At 43.7% G+C, this 23,352-nt stretch overlaps 1 protein-coding gene across 7 annotated transcripts in view; it reads right to left on the bottom strand.

Annotated features, from left to right (window-relative positions):
• Positions 1–496: 496 nt before the first annotated feature.
• Positions 497–23,352, bottom strand: part of DCLK2 (doublecortin like kinase 2) — a 151,109-nt gene continuing 128,253 nt past the window's right edge. For 4 of the 7 annotated variants that reach the window (XM_042935324.1, XM_042935323.1, XM_042935328.1 and 1 more), the window contains 8 exons: positions 22,637–22,756; positions 22,248–22,394; positions 15,635–15,768; positions 15,133–15,210; positions 9,200–9,296; positions 8,489–8,569; positions 7,222–7,338; positions 497–1,912 (listed from right to left, as the gene is read on the bottom strand). In XM_042935324.1, the coding sequence (XP_042791258.1) occupies positions 1,685–1,912; positions 7,222–7,338; positions 8,489–8,569; positions 9,200–9,296; positions 15,133–15,210; positions 15,635–15,768; positions 22,248–22,394; positions 22,637–22,756 (1,002 nt within the window). In that variant the 3' untranslated portion in view covers positions 497–1,684. Of the gene's footprint in view, positions 1,913–3,860; positions 4,302–7,221; positions 7,339–8,488; positions 8,570–9,199; positions 9,297–15,132; positions 15,211–15,634; positions 15,769–22,247; positions 22,395–22,636; positions 22,757–23,352 lie in introns of those variants that run through there. The other 3 variants (XR_006201680.1, XR_006201679.1, XM_042935325.1) reach the window with 2 other exon arrangements.

Here is a 23,352-nt window from a genome sequence, read left to right on the forward strand (position 1 = left end):
AGATGGTCTCAAGGCCTGGAGTTGGGACAGCCTTGAGAAGTTGGGGACAGAGCAGCACCAGGCTACATCAGAGCTACAGGCAAGCAGGAGTTACGAGAGAACAGAACCAAGAGCCAAAATGCACCCAGAGCAGCAGAGACAGGAGACTGCACAGTCTCGGAGTCAGAGACAGTGACAGACAGAAGGAGACTGGGGAACAGTTGCCCTGCTTCCTATTTCCTGTGAAGCCTGACCTTCCTGCCATTGGCTCCATAAGATTCCTCTGCCATACATTAACAATCCCTATTTATTCCTGAGCTTTTGTTGCAGGTGTGTGCACCTGTTAGCAAATACACTTTGACCAAGATGCATTTTCATGTGTTCTTCCCAAGCATCATTCTCCCTCCCCACTCCTCACCTAAAACTTCATAAAAGGACATGAACCTAGGCCAAGGAAGTGTGCTCTGATCACACATCCTTTGCAAAACAACACCACACAATCCTTTGCCCACCCCCATCACTTTTTTCCTCAAGAAGGGTTTATTGCAGGTTGGGTACACTTATAAGAGGCAAAAGTCTAACAATGAGAATGAACTACAGGGTCCCCCAGTTTAGAAGATGAGCAGGTAAAACAAATACATTGATTATGTACAATTATTAAAAAGGGCAGGGTAGTGGGGGAAAAAAGGAAAAACTGCCAGCAGCCTTCCAGAAGGTTAATAACAGAGGATGTTTGTGGAGCACCTTCCTGCCCCGGTCCTGACTGTGCCTCGGGCTATGTTTCCTCAGTTGTTTCCGGCCAGCTCCAGATGACAAGCAGATGATGAAAGAGACTGCGGTGGCTAGTCAGATGCCTAGTTTACCGTGCTCTGCTAGAAGCCGGCTTGCTGAGAAGAAACCACTTGGCCTGGGGGGGTGCCGCATGCGCCACGCCTTTCATGAAAAAGCCCAAAGGACGATTCCATTAATGTCTCCTAATACATATGTGGGAAGAGTTGGGGGAGAGCACACTGTCTAGGGAAGAAAGTGACATTCCCCTGTGGTCTGTATACAAATAAATATCCAGTGTTGTCTTAGGTGAGCCCAGCGCCCCAGGCTAACGGTGGACTGCTTCCTCGGGCACCTGGAACCACTTTTCAAAGTCTGAATTAGTGTCCGATGACCAGACTGTCCTCTCGGGTGCTCACTTCTTCCATCAGAACGCCAGTCCTCCGAACCCCCTCGGCAGAGGAAGGTGCTATGCCACCTCTCACAGGACACCCACAAAGGGACAAGTGCAGTTCTAAATTGTTTGTAAGAAAAAAAAGGAACGTTCCGAGTTTACTTAAATAGGGAGAGAGCTTGATTCATCCAAAGTGTTTCTATAAAAATGCATTAAATCCCAGATAAAAGTTGCACATTCTCCTGGTGACACTGCAAAAATGTCCACTGAACTGAAAACAATTTAAAACGAGCCGCTCCGAATATCTGTCACGGCAGCTAACACTGCATAGGACACCTCCAGGAACCGGCGGGCAGAGCCCAGATTATGAAAAGAAGCAAATCCCTGGCATCGAGCTCCTGGATCCTGGCAGCCCTCAGAGGTGCCAGCAAACTTCCCAACAGCAGTCAGCAGAGAAAGGCTCTTCAACGAGAGGGCTGAGGCCCAACAAGAGGGGCTTTCCAGCCGCGGCGGGCTCCAGCCTGTCCGCCTGTCTGCCCGGGGTCAGTCGCGGTGGCGGCGCCAGGTCCCTGCCCGCTCGCAGCTTTCGGCAGCAGGAGGACAAGGGGGTGTGGGAGACTCTGGAGGGGCGGGGGCCAGGTCTGCCGGTGCGGACACGGGGGGCTCCTCAGCTGAGGGAGGGACTGGAGAGGTCGGCTCCATCCCGGGTCGGCTGCTGCCCTGACAGTGCTTGCTGCAGAAAATCTGCCCCTCCTTATCTAGAGCCGTGTTCTAAGGAGAAACCAGTGGAGAAATAACACATTAGCCCGGCCCGGGCTTGGGTCATAGCTACCACGACAGGAGCGCACAAGAGCATGCACAGGGCTCAGAAACAGAAGAGGAGAAATAACATCGAGCTTCTCTTCCAATAGAAGCCTAAGAGAAAAGCAACGGCTGAGGATACCCTCTCCCCAACCCCCCAGGCGGTCAGCCACACTTGGCCCCTGCTCCTGGCTCAGTGTCAGCTGGCCCTGGATGGCAGCCTGAGGCAATTATTTTCTGGCTCTGAGCTTGCCTGAGTTCTGAGTGCTTCTTCCCATGCCCAGATCTGGAGCCCAGAAGAATCCTGTGACAATGAGCAAACCCTACAAGAACACTAGGGCTTTGACAGCTTTTCTAAGGCAAGTTCTTCATCACAGGTTGAAAAGTTACTCACATGTCATATAAATAAGTAATCCCTATACAACCCAAGTGTCTGCATAATCTACAAAAGTCCTGCAATCTGATCGTGCACCATTACCCCTTTTGACATCCTGCATGGTCACCTGACCTGCTCTCTGGTCTTTCTGGACAGTTTTATCTTGTTATACCCCAAGTTTGTTTTTTTAAGTAAGCTCCATGCCCAACATGGGGCTTGAACTCATGACCCTGAGATCGAGTCGCGTGTTCTACCCAATAAGCCAGCCAGGTGCTTCACCCCTAAAGTTTTTAATCTGCTCAGCTCTTCAAGGAGCACAGAAACAGCCACAACCATGAGGAAATCACCTTGCTTTTCTGACCTTACACTGGGAGGTAAGACCTGATCTTCTTTTCTCCTCCTCTGACTCAGTTTGAACATTTCCTTGCTTGTCCAGTGAGACCCAGCCAAGCTGTCATCTCACTGGGTTTCCAAATGTGCTTTCAGTTCTCAGGCACCTTTAGCTCAAAGGCACAATAATCAGGAGGCGTTTTGTAATCTAACTACCCTGAGGGGAAATGTAGTACAGATTCTTTATTTCTTAAAAAAAAAAAAAAAAAAAAAAAAAAAAGGTCTGGAGAAGATACGAATGAACAACACCTTTTAAGACGGACTTGTGTGGCTGGCTGGCTGGCTTGGTGTCAGCTGTAAAACAGGGTTCTCCACAGGCCCTTCCAAGCTCACGCTGAATAGCCGGCAATTTCCAAGGACAATTTCAATTACCTGGGGAGCAGGTAACTGTGGAAAAGCCCCCTCAGAAGCTTAGCATTGCTCTTTAACAAGCTTCCAACTTCCTAGTATGAGAGGAGGCCAAGCCACGCCTCGGTGAACACTCTGAAAATGGGGAGAGGCAGCATTCAACTTGGTTCTACCACAGAGCCCCTCCTGGGTAGCAGAGACAGTAACTCCCCAGTTATTGCTCCTCTTCTGTTCCTGTCAGGAGACCATGTGTGTGTGCAGCGGAACAAAGCATTGCGGTGCGGTTAGTACATACCATTGCCTTGGACCTAGTCAGAGGGAAGCAATGCAGGCAGCGGGAGAGGCAGGAGAAAGCAGGGACAGAAACTAGACTTACTTTAAACAGAAGCAACATGACTGAAACAGTTTTGTCTATCTCAAATTAAACCCAAATCATTCCCAAATTTCCCCCTGAAAGAAACATCATCCCCTCTGAGGGGGAAAGCCCTCCATGTGAATTCATCCTTTCTCAAGTTGGCTACAAGATGCAGCAAATGAGGGTTTCTTGTAATTCCCTTTCCTGCCACAAGATGGCCTCGTCCCTGAGGCTGGGATGTGCCCCCTGGGGGATAAACAAGGAGCCTGCCCCGCAGAGGCACTGTCCTTTAACTATACCAAGTGACAAGTCAAAGAAAATGCAAGTGCTATTCAGAACCACAGGCCTGTCTTAAACCAAAGCCTAATCCAATATAAATCTCTTCTCTTATCCCAAAGGCTCCACACCTGTCTTACTGATAAAAATGTATCTTTGGACACGTAGCTGGAGAAAGAGAACAAAAGCCTTCACAGAGTTACTTGTCCTTTGCTGTTGTTCACAAAAAGTTGCTTTTTCACCAAGTGAAAAACAGCACTGAGCCGGAGAGCTTCTGGCGTCCTCCTGCTATGCACTCGCCAGCTCTTGATCTGGGATGACAGGCAGTGGGGCAAGCTGTAAAGTTTTAAGATAAAGTTTTCCAAGGGTATGCTCTGCTGGCTGAGAAGGATGTCAGTACGTACAGGAGACCCGCACCGATAAGAAGCTAAGAGCTGGACGCTGGTGTCAGAAAGTCTGAGACAAGCATGCAGATTTAAGATGGGCTGCAAATTAGAAGTTGCTCTGATTAAGCACAGCATGTTTGAATACCAGAATTCTGCTTCAGGATCCCCCATAGTCTCAACTGGGTTAAGAGTGAAACTCTGAAGTGTCTCTCAAACTGTCAAATCAAACTGTCAAATAAAATGCAGACAATAGCATCAACTTTACTTTCTTTTGCTGTTATTTTCATTCCTATCCTATAATTTTCTCACGGGAGCCTCAGGCACTGACTTTGGGGTGGGGGGCCAAGGCGGAGAGAATGCCAGGCGCGACAACAGACAGTAAGGTTGTATGGGTCACAGGACAGTTATCTGATGATTCGACCTTAGAGCACTGATACACTATTATTTCCACTTCTCTTTGTATCTGCAGGGAACGAGGTTACCCTCACATACTCTACTTATGAGAACGTATGAATACCAGGGAGAGTCATTTGTGGTTAATTGCTCTTAATATAAAAAACACTTAAAACTGTTCCCAAGGGCAGGACACACAGACACACAGTAGCGGTGATGAGGATGACAACACAGAAGCACCACCAGCTGCCCCCACACAACCATGCCCCAGGCCAGGTCCTCAGTTGGGTGAGGATTAGCATGGCATCCCCATGGAGGCCTTCTTGCCACTGCTTTGGGGAACAAGCCCCGAATTCACAGGCCAGCTTTTTGGCCATTGAGAATCGGTACCTCCAGAGACAAGCTTTACTGATTTCTCCTGTAGGTACTGAATGTGATAATGCCACTCAGCAGCTCCTCAGACCTAACAACCTGCAGAGTTGTGTAGGGAACATGAGGTTAGACGGGACCCTGCCAACATGCTCAAAATCAACTGAACACACACATAAAAACACCACTTGCACAACCACCACTGGGATTACAGATATAATAAAGGTTGTTCACTCATACAACCATCCAGTTAAAGCTAAGGGGCTTGAAATTTGACTACTGATCTCCTTCATAGCAAATGGGAAATATCATTTGTAAGCCGGAAGATACAGCTTCTGAGAGGCTCTAAATGTCATTATCCAGAACAGAGCCTATACTGGGCCATAAGGTAAAGGGCTAGGTCATTCCAGAGCTTTAGCGGGCCACAGGCGTCGGCCCATGATTCCTGTGTGGGCGCTGAGTCCACAGGTAACCCAGGCAACGATGGCAGAACTCTCCTAAGCCCTGGGCACAGTCCCGTTAAAGGTCCTTCTTCTAGGAGACTCTGAAGCTTAATTAACCTAGCCATTAAATTTTGATCCTAAAAAACACTCTTAAGATTCTTCATTATGTGTCAAGTGTGCCAATTTTCTATGTTTTATTTCCTCTAAATTTTGCAGAAGCCTTACGGTGTCCATGCGACCAGTCTGTAATTTGCCATCCGTCCCACCCATCAGTGCCTGCTCTTGTAGGTGAATCGCTTAAAAATGTTCTCATGCTGTTGAGTCAATCAAGATGGCTCTTTTCAAAGTGTTTAAGCTCTGTGACAACTCTGACTTTCCCGGGCTTTCAGCAGAACGCTGCTAAAATGTTAGGAAAACCACAACTCAAGAGGCCTTCTCATTACTTTGGCACAGAGCACCCCAATGTCCTGCAACATGTCAAAAGACCGAGTCTGCAAGCTCAGGCCTTGTCTGGGGGAGGGAAGCAGTGTGAGAGCACGCTTTCTAGCAGGGAAGGAGTAAAGGAGTTCCGAGGACATACAGAGGGCTTCCAGGTAAATGCAGCCGCTCCAGGGGGAGAAAGGGGAATGGCAGACCATTAGTGGGGCTAAGGTGGTGGATACCCAACAACACATACCACAGTGTTCTGTATTCCCCGTGTTGAGGGTGGGGGTGGGGGGCGGGGAAGGGTTTCCTTCCAGCTTCTATATGGACCCAGAATCTTCTTGAGTAAAGGTTCCTAGACTACACTGTCCCAGAGAGTAAGTAACCGCTTTCCTTCTAGTTGGGTAGAAAACAAGTTGAACCTTTCCAGAGGGTGAGATGCTTGTCCTGAGATAAGAAAGCTGGAAATGTAGAGACAGCCCATCACTGGCTGTCAGGTTCCCAGGGGGCTGTCAGGGGTGGCCAAGCCGCTAACAACTCAGGCACCTGTCCCCTTAGAAAGTCTGATTCCAAAGCCACCCCAGGTCCTGGAGAAGGCAACCCCTCACCTGCTCCCAGATCGTGTGAGCGGTATGGGCAGAACAGAGGTCATGGTCCCCAGTGTTGGTGCCACAACAGGAGGGGACATACTCACTGCCGGGCTTCAGGCCCGACTTCAGCAGGAACTCAGGCCAGGACAGCCGGTGTTGAGTGAGCTAACCGCACTTCTAGTTCAATTTTATTCTTTCTGCCTTTATTTACTCTTTTGCTAAATTTACCTTAACGTTTCTTTCCTTACTTTAATGCCACTGTTTATTTGTTGTGTTTATGCATTTAGATAAATTCCCTTACAATCATTTTGAAAGAAGGAAGACCTAAAAAAAATTATGGGGATCATTGTTACTGACATCTCAAAATCTTTCTAACCCTGAAAACAAAAACACAAATATATATTTTTTACATTGTTCTGTACTTTTAAAAGCCACAAAGCACGGATTTTTTAAAGGAATTTGTTTAACTTTAGCGGTTTCTTACCCCTGGTCTCAAAGAATAATTCATACCTCACACAGTGTGTTTGTGAAGCCTTGAATAGGCAGGGAGTTCCTTCCTTAGGCTGTAAATCCCAGCCGGGCTTGGGAGGCCCTCTCCGGATGAGAAACAGAGAGGAGAGCAGAAGCAGCTGCCAGGGAGGGCACCGAGCCCGGGAGAAGGGGCCAGCGGCTCCTTGGTGCCGGGACCCATCAGGCTGGCCTTGCTGGTACCTGCACAGCCCCCTACCCCAGAACTCGAGGCCTGGGAGTCGGCCAGATGGGTGCACTCCACGTGCCAAGCCAATCTTGAAAAGCAAAGAGGAACATGGAAGGTGCAGACTTCCATGTGAGGGAACCTCGGCTATTCACTTCTAAAGATTCAAAGTCCACCGAGCAGTCAGGCCCGACACTTCAGCTTTCCAAGGGCAGAACAGAGTGCCTTCCACTTACCATGATAACCGAGACCCCGGTGGTGGTGCTGTTCTGTTTGGGGAGCGCATTATTAAAGTGCTGTTTGAGTTTACCTGTTACTTCAGCTTGCATATTATTCTCCTGGGAGGCATCATCCTACAGAAAAGAATCAAATACAATGATTTCAGATTCTCAGGTCTACGTTGGCTTTTCCTGAATAGTCACCCTCACCCCACCATCTCTTCCTAACAGGACTGATTTTCACCACAAGGTTAGGGGAACAATTACTGCTGTTTAGCAGTCCTATGTCCTCAGGAAGACCCCAAGCCATTCCCTTTGCTCCTTAAGCCTCAATCAGGCCAAGTAGAGAGCACCAGTCTCTGAGAACACGAAGGAAGACACTCTTCAGGCTTCTAAGACTCTGTCCCCAAGGCACAAATCCCACAGAGTTTAGTACAGATCCCTCCCATGGAAACACCAAAATTAATGAAGAGTTTATTATTTTGATCAAGAATTCACTTAGTTGTTAGTCTTTATCGCTCATAAAGAAATGTGGCATCTCAGCTACTTGGTCCAAGACCTAAGTCACTTGGCAGGATCCAGAGAGGCTGAACCCTCATGTCAGGATGTGTGGGACCCTGCAGAGACAGTGGAGGGGTGCAAGGAGCCACCACTCCCCCACAAGCAGGCAAAAGCCCATGGCTAAGTACATTAACCTCACTCTCATGGAGTCTTTGGGAATAAGGTAAATGCAAACTCTCCCACCAGCACCACTTAATGGATCACATTTACCCTAAACCCAGAGGTACCACCAAGCCCAGACGAACTCTGGCCAACGTCACACCCCCTCTACTAGGCTCCAGTCAGCCTCCTTACTCTCAGCAGGAGATCTCCTACGACCATGTGCCATAAAGACATGGGGATCAGCGTCTGAAACATGCTCATCTCTGGGCAAATCCTGAAAACTCTCAAACCCCGTAAGTACAGAAGGCAAAAGCTGAAAGGCTCCTGAGAGCGCATCCCAACCAATCCTTTCATTTTGTAGATGAGGAAAGTGAGGGCCAGAAAGGGACAGTGACTTGCCCAGGTCACTCACTGAGCAGGATCAAATACTCCGAGATCCTCATGCCAAGTGCCTTCTCCCAGAGAGCTACCTTCGTGCTACTTGCTCATGAGAGAAAACAGACATCTCATCTGCCATGGAACTTGGATGCAGAGCTCTGCATGTGCAAAAGCCACGGTGAAGAAGCAGGCTGGTGGTCACAGAACTTACAGATGTTCCTTCCCCAAGAACGTGGGTACTTACTGACACCCAGGGGTGGCTCAGGATTTCTCCCGCGGTACACCGAGCTTCAACGTTTACCTGAAGCATTTGACTGATTAATTCCTGGAACCAAATAAAGAAGAGTATAGAAGAGGCGAGGTGGGGACTTCCAGCATAAACACAGATATCTGAGCTTGCACTAAGTACTTCAAAGAACCAGCCAACACAGCTGCTCAGCCATTTCACCTTAGAAGCTATTATCACCTACATTCCTACTGCCCTACCAGGCAATCACACAGACACGGCTGCCTCAGGGCAGCACCAGTGTGAGAGAAGAGAAGGTCTCTCCTGGGTCTACATTAAACCAAGATGTTCTCTCCTAAGAGTTCTGGTTATTATCATCATTCTGCAGTGTAAAAACTGCAGTATTGTTCCTTTTGGCAAGTCAGTATGTCTCATTCCCACATTCTGATGGGTGTCCAATACATATTTCTTAAATAAATGAAAGAACGCATGTTTAGGGCTTAGAGGAACGCAGGAGGGTGGCAGGGGCAAATTGGGAAGACAGCCAGTCCAGCTTTCAGAATGTGCCTATGAGTTCCAGAGACTATACTGTGGGATGAACTTAAAGAAGAAACACATTAAAAGTCAAGCCAGACCTGGAGCTCGATTCCAAGAGCTGCAACAGCCTCACACGGCAGACGAGGGCCCCTTGACACAATGTAACCCATGGAAACAAACCCAGATGGGTACCTTTGCTGAGTCTGTGATGTTATCCCAGTAGGGGGCTGGAAACTCTAGCTTCCCAGCCAAGATCTGGTCAAAGAGATCTTCCTGGAGATTGTTCTCACTAAGTCAGTGACAAAGAAATAGAAGAAAAATCAAAGTTACCATACAGTTTTCAACAAAATGCTCACAGGAAGAATGGGGTGAGGAGTCCAGTCTCTTGGCTTGGGAATTTCATATCTCAATTGTATTTGTTATGACACATTTTTTCCTTTTAGATGATGAGCTAAAGAACATATCCATAGGCCTGGGTATCAGGGAAAGAGAGGACACAAGGTTCAAGAAACTTGTTTCAGCTTGAGAAAAGGCAGTAATTCTGGAGACGGACGGTGGTGATGGCTGCACAATACTATGAATGTACTTCATGCCATTAAAACTGTACATTTAGGGGCACCTGGGTGGCTCAGTCCGCTAAGCTTCCGATTTTGGCTTAGGTCATGATCTCACAGTTAGTGAGTTCAAGCCCCCGCGCATTGGGTCCTGCCCTGGCAGCTCAGAGCCTGGAGCCTGCTTCAGATTCTGTGTCTCCCTCTGCCCCTCTCCCCACTTGCACTGTTTCTGTCCCTCAAAAATAAGTAAATGTTAAAAAAAAAATTGTAAATTTAAAAATGGTTAAAAGGTAGTGTATATATTCTGCCAAAGAAAAAAAGGACTCAAGAAAAATATGGAATCTACAAATAACGTAAATCCTCATTTCAGAAAAAAAAAACAATCTCGGCATCTGCCCTCACTTAATCTCTCATGGTGATCAGAGTGGAAAAGTAACAAACCTGAGTCAGCTCTCCTTGCCCTTCCTCTTTCTACTTTTCCAATAAAAGAGCCAAGAGCAGTGAAACAGCCAAGATATGAAAGAGTCATAAGGAGTCCAGAATCTGGATAAAATATTCATGACATAATTAGCTCCCCATTGGAACTTGACTTTCACTTAAGCTCAATCTGCAAAAAAAAAAAAAAAAAAAAAAAAGAGCCCATCCAAGAAGAGCGACTAGAACCACACAGACTGAGGTGAACTGATGCTGCTGCCCTCCCAGGGTGGGCATCCTTCCTCAGCCCGTACCTAACTGTGCTACCCTCAGAGGTGCTCCTGCACATACAGCCGGTGCCTACTGAAACATAACGCCTTGACTTTTGAGGGAAGGTACACAGAAACGTAAAAACACTGCTGGGAAACATTCAGGAAGGTGGATGTCACTGTCTCCTAGAACGCAGAGCCACAGAGCCCCACCTCCCCCTTACTTGGTGGGTGCATCAACGGCTGAGAGAAAACAAAATCATTAGCCTTCTAGGCCACTCATTACAAAGCCCTAGTGGAAACCTCAGGATAAGCCGCTGGAGTCAAGATGAAAATCCAGGAGTGGAAGTCCAGTCTCAGTGTGCACCATCTTGGAGTTGCCAACAGGGCCCCTGCAGCCTGCTGTGCAGAGGACTCACATGAGACCCCACCCGGGCCTTCTAGACGTAAGCCTAGTCATGCTAACTGCTCTCCCAGAGTGAGCAAGTGTGGTGTCCACAGCAACAGGTCATTTGGGGCAGTGCCTAGGGGCAAATTCTGGGGCTGTGTGATGTGACTACCCTACACCTTTAATGAAAAAGAGGACAGGCAAACTTCGTTTTATTTCTGCTTCCCTTTACTGTACTTTGCAGATAACTGTACTCTTTTTTTACAAGGTGAAGGTTTGTGGCAACGCTGCAGGGAGCACGTCCATCAGTACCATTTTCCAACAGCATCTGCTCACTTTGCGTCTGTTACATTTTGGTAATTCTCGCAATATTTCAAACTGTTTCATCATTAATCTGTTAGTTATGGTGATTTGTGATCCTTGGTTACAACTCACTAAAGCTCCAATGACGGTTAGCATTTTTTAGCAATAAAGTACTTTTTATTTTACTGTTATTATTATTAATTATTATTTTTAAATAGGCTCCATGCCCAGCCTGGGGCTTAAACTCACAACCCTGAGATCAAGAGTCCCATGCCCCACTAACTGAGCCAGCCAGGGACCTCTATTTTTTTTTTTTAATAAAGCATTTCTTAATTAGCGTACGCACATTGTTTTTTTAGACATAATGCTGCTGCACGCTTAACAGACTACAGTACAGTGTGAACATAACCTTTATTTGTACTGGGAAACCAAAAAATTCATTGGACTTGCTTTTACTGTGGTATTTGCTTTATTGCGGTGGTCTGGAACCACTCTCACAACATCTCCAAGGTAGGCCTGCAGAGTCTGTGGGCTTTTGTGAATACTCAGGACATCTCAACAAGCCCAGCTGAATTGACACCTGCCAGTTCATAAAGTCTGGGTCAAGAGGCACATCGAATGAGTAGCAAAAGTCAGGCCAGACAACCAGGTAAGGCAAGTGATTCCCACTGCCCTCCTGGAAAGTGCTTTTCTATGAGCCTGCACAAACTCTCTCTAGGTTGTCTGATGTTTTCTTTTTCACTGTTATTTCCCTACTGACTGAACTCAGCTCAACTCTCCAGGAGAAAATGTTAGAAAAAGATGTTAAAAATCACCCAATTCCAGAACCGTTGCTTTTAGCCACCCTGCTCTATTACTCATCATCTTTTTTTTTCCTGGAATAGCAAATAGCTTATATTTTGTTAACATACAGGACTTTTATTTTGTTCATAAACAGCTAAAAAGTTGGAAGTGTAACTGCAGCAAGTTATTTAGGTTCTTGGCAAAATAGTCTGAGTCAACAAACAAAAGCCTAGGGGGTCCCAGCAATAAGAAGTCACCTAAAGGATCCATGCTGTGAACTGCAAGCACTTTGAGCATTTCAAGCTTCCCTCAGTAGAAGAACAGAAAGCTAATTTATCCTTCTAAGTAGTCACATAGTAAAAGCCACTCTGATTAAATCCACACTGGACTTATTTACACATTTATACTTCCACAATTGGGCTGAGATGTTCAGGGCACTTTAAAATCCTAAACCAATACAGCTCATGGATCAAGGTGCTGTAAGTTTAAAAATGTACATTAAGAAAAACCTGGAAAACAACAGGAGTTTGAGCACATTCCTTCTTTTCAATGCCAAGTTGTTAAACAGTTGTCTGATGAGGTAACATGAAAATGTTGTAAGCTACCTCACAAAATAATGTTTAAACATTTGGCTTATGGGAGGTATAAGTGCATCTTTCAGAAAAACAAAATTATCATGCAAATATTATGTTTTGTCAGTGGCCCCAAGATCAGACTTGCTTAGGCAATAACTAATATCGTGGTTGTAGGACCAGCTTCTGAATATAACATATTAAGTCAACAGCTTTCAAAAGGTAGCTTTATTGCTTTTAATTAGCCACATACTTACCTCCAGTTCCCACAAAGAAGCTGCCATGCAGTGAGAAACAAGTCACAATAGATACATACTGTTCAATCTGAGTCTCAGTCTCGCTTTTGGTTAAAAGCAAAAAGCAAAATCAAATAACAAACCCACAGACTGCATTGGCATGTGGAAACACTAGAGGGAGTTGTGAGCACACATTCCTCTAAACTGATCCCTGATAACCCCTTTCCAACTGATCTCAACTTGGGTTAACCAATGATGGAAACTCTGCTATAACAGGCCCCATGATCACTTGCCAACAAAATTACCCCCTTCACTTGACTAGTTCCCCAAACAAATCATCACTAAAACCAGCCAGAACACAATGGAACTGTAAAAATGACCACAAATTATTCCACTCCATGTACATACCTGCTTAATCTTCTCTCACATTTACTCTATTTGACTTCATTTGGTCAATGGGACATCAATCAGCAAATCTGTGTCAAGTGAACACTTGGAAAGTGGTTGAGCAAAGGAACTTGCCCTCTCTCTGGCTGCTTTTGGGGATCCTGTATCCACCATCATGTGAAACCAAGGTTAGCCCATAGAATGCTGAAAGGCACTTGACCAAGTCTTATCTGTTGTCCCAGCTGATCCTGAGCGAACTACCAGGCGTGTGAGTGATAACACACTAAACCATCAAGTCCCAATTAGCCAGCCCAGATCAGAAGAACTTCCCCATAAATCCACAGAACTGACTGACAGCTCTAACCTTTGGAGTAGTTAACTGTTCAGCAAAAGCTGGCCAATAGTGCAGTAATCCTATAGTCTGTGTAACCCACCTAAGCAATGACTTTGAAGGAAGACCATGATTTAATGGCCAGATGGCAAGAGCTTCCCACTTGCAGAAACCCAATCCTAGCCACAAGGACAAGGTCCCACTCAAATGCTCTACCTTTCACTTAAACTTTGTGATTTCCAGCCCTCAAATAAGCATACCCTCATACTCAATTTATTCTTGATCAATATTCTGGTGATGGGTGTCTTTACACCATAAGGCTCTCAAAAGTAGAAACTGACATCTCTGTGTCACTCTTGTGTTTACTGTAATGTCAGTAAAAAGAAAACTTGTTCAAATCAATTGAAAATTATCATTTAAAAAAGATATATCTTTCAACTTTTTTGTAGGTTTGAAAGCTTTATAATAAAATGTTGGGGGAGAGGCAGCAAATTAAATGTATTGAACTTACTGATGAAGTACAACACCATAAATAAGACATCAGAGAATATGCTTTACATTTGATCCCTGACACCTAGAATAGTGCCTGGCACACAGTAGCTACTCAACAGTAGTTGTAAAATGAACAATAACAGAGATTAAAGTGAAAAGAGAGCTCAAGAAGATACATAAGAAAATCAAAGTTGCATCATTAGATGAACTTCTATTCCCAAGTCATTCATTTGCTCCAAAGAGGGAGATGGGACAGATCAAAAGAGGCCCTGTGGCCAAAGCCCCGCACTCTCTCATGTTCACAGTACTGGGTATGCTCTATGCCCACTGTCACACATTCTGACACCTGTGTGTGGCCACCTCTGCCCCCCCACCGCCCCAGGTGAGATACGTGATTACCAAGAATCAGTCTCTGTTTGTTCCCAGGCCTATTTATGCTGAAAGAATTTGTAATATTATGTGAACAGATAGAATTAATTTAAATTTCATTAACTATTACGTGAAATATATGAACATATAGAATTAATTTAAATTTCATTAAATATTATGTGAAATACTATGTGAACAGATAGAATTAATTTAAAAAGAAAGGGTTCACTGTTTCTATGAGAACTAGGTTGAAAGCTTTGGAAAGTGAGTTGTTAAAAAAAAAAAAAAAACCCTGCTGTCAAATTAAATAGGAGAAATGACTATTAAGAACTGGAAAAGGAGGCACGTCAGTGGCTCAGTCAGTTAAGTGTCCAACTTCAGCTCAGGTCATGATCTCACAGTTCATGTGTTCGAGCCCCGTGTTGGGCTCTGTGCTGACAGCTCAGAGCCTGGAGTCAGCTTCAGATTCTGTCTCCCTCTCTCTCTGCCCCTCCTGACTCCTGCTTGCTCGCTGGCTCTCAAAAATAAACATTAAAAAAATTGGAAGAAAAAAAAAAAAACGGGAAAAGGTTTGTTTACCTAGAAGGATCAGACTACTTCATAAAGATCTTTAAATCTCACTCCACTTGAAAAAGATTGAGAATGGATATTGTACACATTGGATGATTTGGTGTGTTTTACAGAAGGGTGACAAGAAATTCAGGGAACCATATACCAAGCAAAGGCCTTGACCTCACATCAGAAGTGTGGTCAAGGAATATCCATTAATAGGTTGTAAATTAAGAAAAAAAGTAAAAGGTATGTTTATATAATTTTTAACTGACATTTTTTTTTTTTTTTTTTTTTTTTTTTTAAGTTCATGACCTGAGCTGAAGTCAGCTGCCCAACCAACTGAGCCACCCAGGCACTCCTTAACTGACATTTTTATTGACCAGATTCTGGTCCTGATTGCCAGGATGAGAATGCCTGCTTCCTGACCAAAGGGAGAGTTTACAATTCAGATATTGTTACTCAAAGAGCCACTGACCTTCGGAATGGAGGGAATCCACAGAGAAGTATGTATGTGATCACGCCTGCCGCCCAAATATCCACCTTCAGGCCATAGCTGAGAAAACAAAGTGGGTGGAGGGGAGAAATAATGATATTACTCCCAGGAACCCTCCAAATTACTGGAGTAGTTGCCTTTGTTTGTTATGACGAAGGGCTTCCTCAGTGTCAAACCACTCATTTCACACAAAGGAATTAACTGCCCTTTGGACTGGGACATCTACTCTTCTCCGGAGCTAACCACAATATTGGGAACTGTTGCCATATTTCCAAGACTGGCCCTGGGACAAAAGTCCAGGCCTAGAGCTCTTGGACACAGAAGTACACACCTCAGTTCCTGAGATTAAAGTCATGGTGCAGGTAACAGACTCTCCCACCCTCCACGTTCCCAGGAGGAGTGTGAATACACAGCAGCCGGAGCAGCAAAACATACCTTTTTCCACCAAAGTTCAAGTACTAACCAAAGCCACCAGGAGTCTTACCCGGTTTCAGCAATTATTTCTGGAGCCACGTAAGTTGGTGTGCCACAGACTGTGTATAAAGGGCCTTCCACCACAGTGGCCAGACCAAAGTCTCCCAGCTTCAAAGACTTGGTTCCATCAGGATATTCACACACCTGGAACAGAAACCAGCCAATAATAAGAAGTAGTTTCTTTTCTCAATGATTCCAAAGGGGCCCTTGGAACTAGATAGAAACAACATTGATTAATAAATTAAAAAAAAAATCTCTCCTTGTTGATAATACCATTGTTTACTTCTGATGCTCTAAAGCTCTAAGTTTTCTTTAGAGATTTTGCATGATTGTGTGAAATACAGAAGACAGTATCTTCCATCTTTGTAAAAAGTTCCTTATCTTGGGGCATCTGGGTGGCTCAGTTGGTTAAGTGTCCAACTTCAGCTCAGGGCATGATCTCATGGTTCGTGATTTTGAGCCCTGTGTTGGGCTCTGTGCAGACAGTACAGAGCTTGCTTGGGATTCTCTCTCTCTCTCTCTCTGTCAAAATAAATAAATAACTTTTTTAAAAAGTTCCTTATCTAGGAGTATAATGAATATGTGTGCATGCTGCCACGGCAGTTAGGGGTGCAGGTAGCTGCTTACCCAGTGTGGCCTAGACAGTAGGAAACGGAACTTGACTACATCCTCACTGAGTGTGAAGTACTTGAGAGACTCCGAAATGGTGTTTATTAACTGTCCTGGAGTTAATCCTCCTAGACTGTGTCCTCCAAACTCCTCCTGGGAAGGTGGAGGGTGGGAGAGTCTATTACCTACACCATGACTTTAATCTCAGTCATGTTTAGAAAATAAAATCAAGACTTGTTCTCTGAACAGTCAATGATGAATATAAATATCACATAATGAAAAACTTTGGAAGTTTGGAAAGAAAGTAAACTTTGGGATCAAACAGCCTGAGCCTGAATAACCTCTGCCATTTTCTGGTTGAGTGACCTTCAAAAACCACCCTATGCATGTTCTTCACCTGTGAAGTGGGATGAGACTAGTCCCTAACTCACAGGGGTGGTGTCAAGAGACCAAGCTCAGAGCAGGGCTCAGTGAAGGTTCCTTCCTTTTCCTGGAAGGACTGGCTGATGAAATCAACTAATTATACTGGAAACGGTTTAACAATGCTGGTGAAGACGTGCGTGCTTTTTGCTTAAATGGAAGCAATCTTCCTAGAAAACATTTCAGCAACATGTAAATTTCTTTAAATTATTTATAAGCCTTGATCCAGTAAATCTACTTCTAAGAACCAACCCTAAGGGAATACAGATGAACCCAAAGGTTACACACAAAGCCACTAATCTCAGAATTTATCTATGTTTTTAAAAACTGGAAGGAACATAAATGGCTAACAGGACAATGACTTCATAAATCATGGAACATTCCTATGATAAAATACTATGCAGTCACTAATAAGCACATTTCAAATAAGTATTAATCCTACGGAAAATATTCACTATATTACATAAAAAGAACATTCAAAATTATATATTCAGTACAACACACCCAAATGTTCAGTTTATTTCTAGGTGGTAACACCAAAGATTACTTCAGCTTTGTTCTTTATACTTTTCACTGGTTTCTAAAATGTTTACAATGAACATGTGTTGGTTCTATAATCAGGAAATTTTATACATAAGCAAATTCTCCTTTGGGGATAAATGTCTGAGAGTCACATTCTAAATAGATGGTTTTTAGATTTAACTATGTAATCTTTAACCTATTCATCTCCTGGATGTCCATTCTGAAAACAGTGAATTTCAGAGAAGAGCAACTGCAGAGAACTAATCTTTACTAACATAATGTCTTTCTCTATTTTTATATTTTAGTCCTATTTAGTTTGCTTTTCTTCACATTTTACTATGAACTGAGGCAGATTCTCACCCAAGCCGCTTACTCACTAAAGGATGAAAAATTTAGAAAATTACGTTTTTTCAAGATAAGCATGTTAACAACATTGTCCATTAATCTGATACTCAATGAGGGGGAGTGATTTATATAGACATCATTAAAAAGCATCAAGCACGTCAGGGCTCCCCCTTGTCAGCGATACCCAATCTGTACAGGCATTTAAAAAGTATGGCACTTAAATACCTTCCTTACCTGTGATGCCCTCATCAGTGAAAGAAGAATGTTTTTCACCATAGTGTTTAATAACTGCTTCCACATTTATGTACTAAGTATACATCCCCAGCATACATCTTTATGACTTTCAAGTTTCATGGGAGTAATGGTGAGGCTCACGGATATTTATCATTCTGAGTCAGCCACAACTCAGCAGAGGCATATTCAAAGCTACTAATGATTTAGCCTAAAGCAACAGAAACCAAGTTCTCAGTCATGCCAGGGTCTAAGGACGACCTTCCATCCATTATGTTTAATGTAAACATTAACGAGAACAATCTGATATAGAGAATTACAGTTAGAATTTATGATGCATTTACTGAAACCCAGCCTTCAGAAATTCCCTAAGTAATTGCAGTGATAAGAACATTCTAAGCAACATTATAATTTTAAATGTCTATATCATGAAAGTAAAAAAAAAAGTTTTATTAATGTCACTGTTATTTTGTTTTTGCAAATTCAAAATACACTCATTAGGTACATTTTTTTGAAAAATAGTGTTTACTTTCGACATGCAATTTAGGAATGCCTATGGGTATTTGAGGGTTGCTATAGACACTCAGAAGTCCCTGAAGCCCCATTTCTCATATCCCCTATAAGGAATTCAGAGTCAGATGCAGAAGCATAAACAGAAAGGTACTGAACAGTTTATAATCACTGAATTATGTCTGGGCAACTGGCATCCTATCCTCAGCTAAACATCTAAAGAGAAGTGTCATAAGGAGCAGACAAGCCTGAAAAATATTTCATCTGATTCATTTCTCCCCAATACTTGACACAGAGGCAAATATGTGAAAGATAATATGAGTAAATTTCAAATATTAGCTGGAGGTTCTCTTCAAAGCAGGAAAAAATATCTATAAATCTACACATATAGACACACATTTGTACATTGCTTTAAGAGAATGACACTGACATATAAACACATATGGCTTTCCTTTCAGAGAATGATTTTAAAAAAGAGGTGGACAAATGCATAGGGACCCCAGAGAAAGGCCTTCTGTTCTGGCAGTGTGCTTAGTTCTTTCCCCAGTTACTGACATCCTCACAGAACTCCAGAGATGCCAATATTTTCCCACACGTTATCTCACTGGACCTCAGAGTCACCCCCCTGGGGGATTAGGAAAATAACTGTTACCCATGTTTTTCAGATGAGGAAACTGAGGCGTAGAAAACTCAAGTTACTAGTAGCTACCAAGTGGGAATTCCAACCAAAACCATTACCATCCCACTACACCATCCTGCAACAGATTCTGTGTCTGAAAGTGAGAGTAGGCCTGGCAGAACCCCGGCTGCAGCCTGCACCCCTATGCAGATTCTGAGTGAATTTAAGCAATCACAACTGTGAGAATTCTAGCCCTGTGGTGTTCAAATGCCCCACCACAAGCTGAGAGATGCTCTGTCAAAAGTTGCGCTCAGAATGCAAAAGTTAAAAATGTGAGGAATGTAGATCCCACATACGGAGTAAACGCTGCACGTTCTCTAAATAAAATGTCAACACAATGATTTAGAAGGGCTTCAAATAGGAGAAACCAACCCTCTTCTCTCCTCGGTCTCCAGAACTCCTGGAAAAGCGGAATTTATCACTGGTCTCTCATAGTTAAGTCTGACAGGGCACCACCAGGCTGTAACTCACAGCATTAATGGCCACCCCAGTGCTCCCTGACACGCCGACCCATACATCTCTGCTGGCAAGGTTTTAAATTATGACACCACTACCAGAGAAGGGGATGCAAATCAGATGTCTGAATGCTCTGCTGTTTAAAAACAGAATTCATTTTTAGAGTAGGGAGAGGCCGATGGTCACTCTGTGTACTTACTTCTAGTGCCTCGATGGCACTTTCTCATCCTAGGGCAATTCTGACCTGCTGACTCAATCTAGAATCTGCAGAGTGGTCTAGTTCAATTTTCAATGGCAGGTACATATTTTACTTAGATATGTGCAGGTAAGGTTTCCAAAGCCTGACCCTTTTAGAGCACACATTAGCCTCATCCAGATATCCTCCTTCCCTTCCCTTTTGGGTAGCACACTGGGGCTGGTGCAGGTCTTGAAGAGGGGTGAAGACTCATATAGGGCAAGTTAGACTAGACAACAAAGTTGATTCCAAGTTCTTGGTTATATTCTGAGACACATCATCTTGGAGACAGCCATCTCCATCATATTCTCTTCCTTTGATGCGTGATAAAAGGATAAGGTATCAGATTCTGAAATGGTATACACATTGTGAGTAAACGAAGAGAAGACATGGGAGGGGAGAGTGGAATCAATGAGCTGGGAAATGCACATTCCCTGGTTTACAGGCAAGTTCACTAATGCCTCAGTTGCCTTCCTCACAGGGCCTTGACATTCAAAGCTACAGAATGGGCTGGTGCCACAGAAACCAATTGTCCCTAGAGACCTGCAGGTCTGTATTTTCAGAAAACATCAGTACATGCAGCCACCAGCGTGAGGTGGGCCATGGACAGAAGGGAGAAATAAAGGAGGCATCCTCATTAATACCATGGCATTTATGTCTGGCCGCTGCCAGAGAAAGCCCTGTCACCATTGCTTGTGAAGCCCCTGGCCAACCTTCGTCACCTGGTGGAGGACCCTGGGCCTGTAACAGGTGAGAAGGCTGTTTTGAGGGGAGAACACCATATTCTCACTTCTATCCTGAGGCCCAGTCCTCCTTAGAGATCGTAAAATGAAGTCCATCATACATCCTGTTTTACAGAGAAGGGATATTTATTTTCCTAAGAGGAAAATCTAGACATGGAACACAGTTCCTCAAGGTAGAAGACAGGAAGGAAAAAGCTCATATACTTTTAAATGGATACTCAGAAATCATCAAATGATATTACCAAAAGGGGAAAACGGATACTCTGGATTAGCAGAAAGCCCCCAGGATGGCCTTAAATCCTAAACATCAATGCATATTCCTTTCCACAATTATTTGTATAGTACAAGTATGAGACAAGTTATAAAGATCTGTGTTTGAGTGAGTGCTCACTGCTAGCTAGCTAAGTGACTGTCAATGGTTAGTCAACAACCATTTACTCCACATCCACCACAGCGTGCTTCCTTGAAACTGTCCAAGGCACTGACGACGTAAAAATAATTAAGATACATACCTTGCCCTTAATGGTGCTTACCTATAGAAGGAGACAGACAAGCACATGATAAACTCACCACATCAGGGCATGCAGAGCAAAACTAGAGGTGGCCATGACTGACTCGGTCCAGGGAGTCAGGAATGACGTCAGAGAGGACATGCCTTTTGCTCAGTGCCTTATAAGATGAATACATTTGCCACATTGCTGGGAGAGGCAGCATTTCAAATGTAGACCAGTATGGAAATAAGCAATGATATGTAATGGTATTGATAAAGTTCAGTCTAATGAGTAAGGACAGGAAAACTTGGGTTTGTATTATCATGATATAAAATATTCAGATAACCTCACCTAAGCAGTAATGATGATGATACTCAGCCCTGAAAGGTAGAAAAAGAGGGGAAAAAATGGTCTTGTTTGTGTCTAGGGGGAATGTGTGAAGAAGTCCCTTATCAGCTTCTCTAAAATTTCTCTACAATGTGGACACAAAGATTAGCCCAATTAGTAAGCTGTGTTTATTAAGGCCACCATGGAGGTGTGCTAAATATGACATGAAGGTGAGTGTCACTCTGGCCAGATAGGTGGGGAAGGGTCGGTAACAGAAGAGACTAAAAAGGTAAACTGGGACCAGATTATGGGCCCTCCAAGTGCCACAGACTTTTCTTCTGTAGAACAGTGGGACAAATAAGACTTGTAAACAAGAAAAATCAACATCTGAGTCTCAATTTCTGTACCTGTAAAGCTGAGATAAATGGACTAAATTATTCCCAAAGTTCTGTTCTGCATGTAAACAAACCGTCATATTCTACTTCCACCTCCTATAAGCTTCTCATTCTCTGATTTATTCTTCAGAATTTTTACCTCATAAAATAATTTTCCTTCTCACCTTTCTTTAGTCAGTACCATCAATCAAAACATAGATGTACATGTGGGGTGCCTGGGTAGCTCAGTCCATTAAGCAACCAACACTTGGTTTTGGCTCAAGTCATGATCTCACAGTTCATGGGTTCAAGCCCCACATCAGGTTCTGTGCTGTCAGTGTGGAGCTTGCTTGAGATTCTCTGTCTTCCTCTCTCTCTGCCCCTTTCTTTCTCTTTCTCTCTCAAAATAAATAAACTTAAAAAAAAAAACGTAAATGGAAACGTGTTTTCTAATGTCTGATAAACAATAAATACAGAAATACATATCAATTCAAGAAATCCACTAATGCTTTATGGTCACTGGTCACTAACTTGAGTCATGCTGAGTCCCTTCATTTAAATTCTCTCAATCCCTTATTGCAGGATTGGTATAGACTCTGAAATGATACTGTTTGCATGAGATCATGTCATTTTAAAGGGAGAGAGGTATGAATTGGAACAAAAACAGCAGAGATGACGTACCAAGAGGTTCTCTGGCTTGATGTCTCTGTGCACAATGCTGAGGCCATGAAGATACCTGAGGGCGTTGGCCAGGTTGTACACCATCGCGCTGCCATCTCTCTCAGTGTACTTGGTTGAAGAGGTAATTGCATCAAAGAGATCCCCACCCTAATGGACACATAAAAAAGAACACAGCAAAATGTCAATAGTGACAATCCCGTGAAGGTAACAAAGAAGGTTCATCAGCCTGGAGCAGATGAAAAAATGACATAAGTGCCATGAAAAATGATGATAAATAATGAAAGTTTCAAGGTAGGAGATCATTTTTTCCAATTAGGTCCTTCAAGAACATGGTTAAGTCTTGGGATTTGGCACCAATGAAATCTCCTGAAATCTCTCCATCCTCTTACTTTGACCAATTCCATCACCAGAAAGAGTTCAGTAGCTGTTTCCATCTCTTCGACCAGCATGATGATATTTGGATGTTTCACCCTGCGCAGGATTGACACTTCATTCTCAATCAGGTGCTCCTGTCAAAGGAAGGGGTTAGAGAGGTGGATCAGACACCACAGAACCATCTGCCTGATTTCTATAACCTGGAGGGTGCATAGCCTGCTGACGGGAGGCATCCCCCTTGGCGCAAAGCAAACCAAACCCTGGCCAAGCTGGTTTCCATAGGGACAGGACAAGTCAGTGTGACGTGTCATTGTCACCAACAAAAAGGAACTGATTATCTTCAAAACGTCCCTTGAAAGGGCTCAATGGTGTTGTCCTGGCACATAAAACATACTGCCTTCTTATCTCTTCAACACCTTAAGAGGTCATGACACTGGCAGCTTGGGCACACAGCACTGTGCTTTGTGATTCATATGGAACCACTTTTTTAATGTGAATGTAACACTCAAAATTAAGATCAAGTATACAAGAAAATTTGCATGTGTATGGAATACAACTTGAGCATTAAATTTTTTGTTGTTTTTAAACCATTACTAATATGAATTTGAGTTTCATGTTGAAATTTACAAAGGGGAAAAAAAAGTTTTTCCTCTATGGCTGGATATAAAATCATTCCCCAGAAGGATGTTCCTTATTATCTTGTATTTCAGAAATCAGAAAACAGAGTACC

The sequence above is a fragment of the Panthera leo genome, chromosome B1 (assembly GCF_018350215.1).
Source record: "Panthera leo isolate Ple1 chromosome B1, P.leo_Ple1_pat1.1, whole genome shotgun sequence".
Taxonomy (NCBI): domain Eukaryota; kingdom Metazoa; phylum Chordata; class Mammalia; order Carnivora; family Felidae; genus Panthera; species Panthera leo.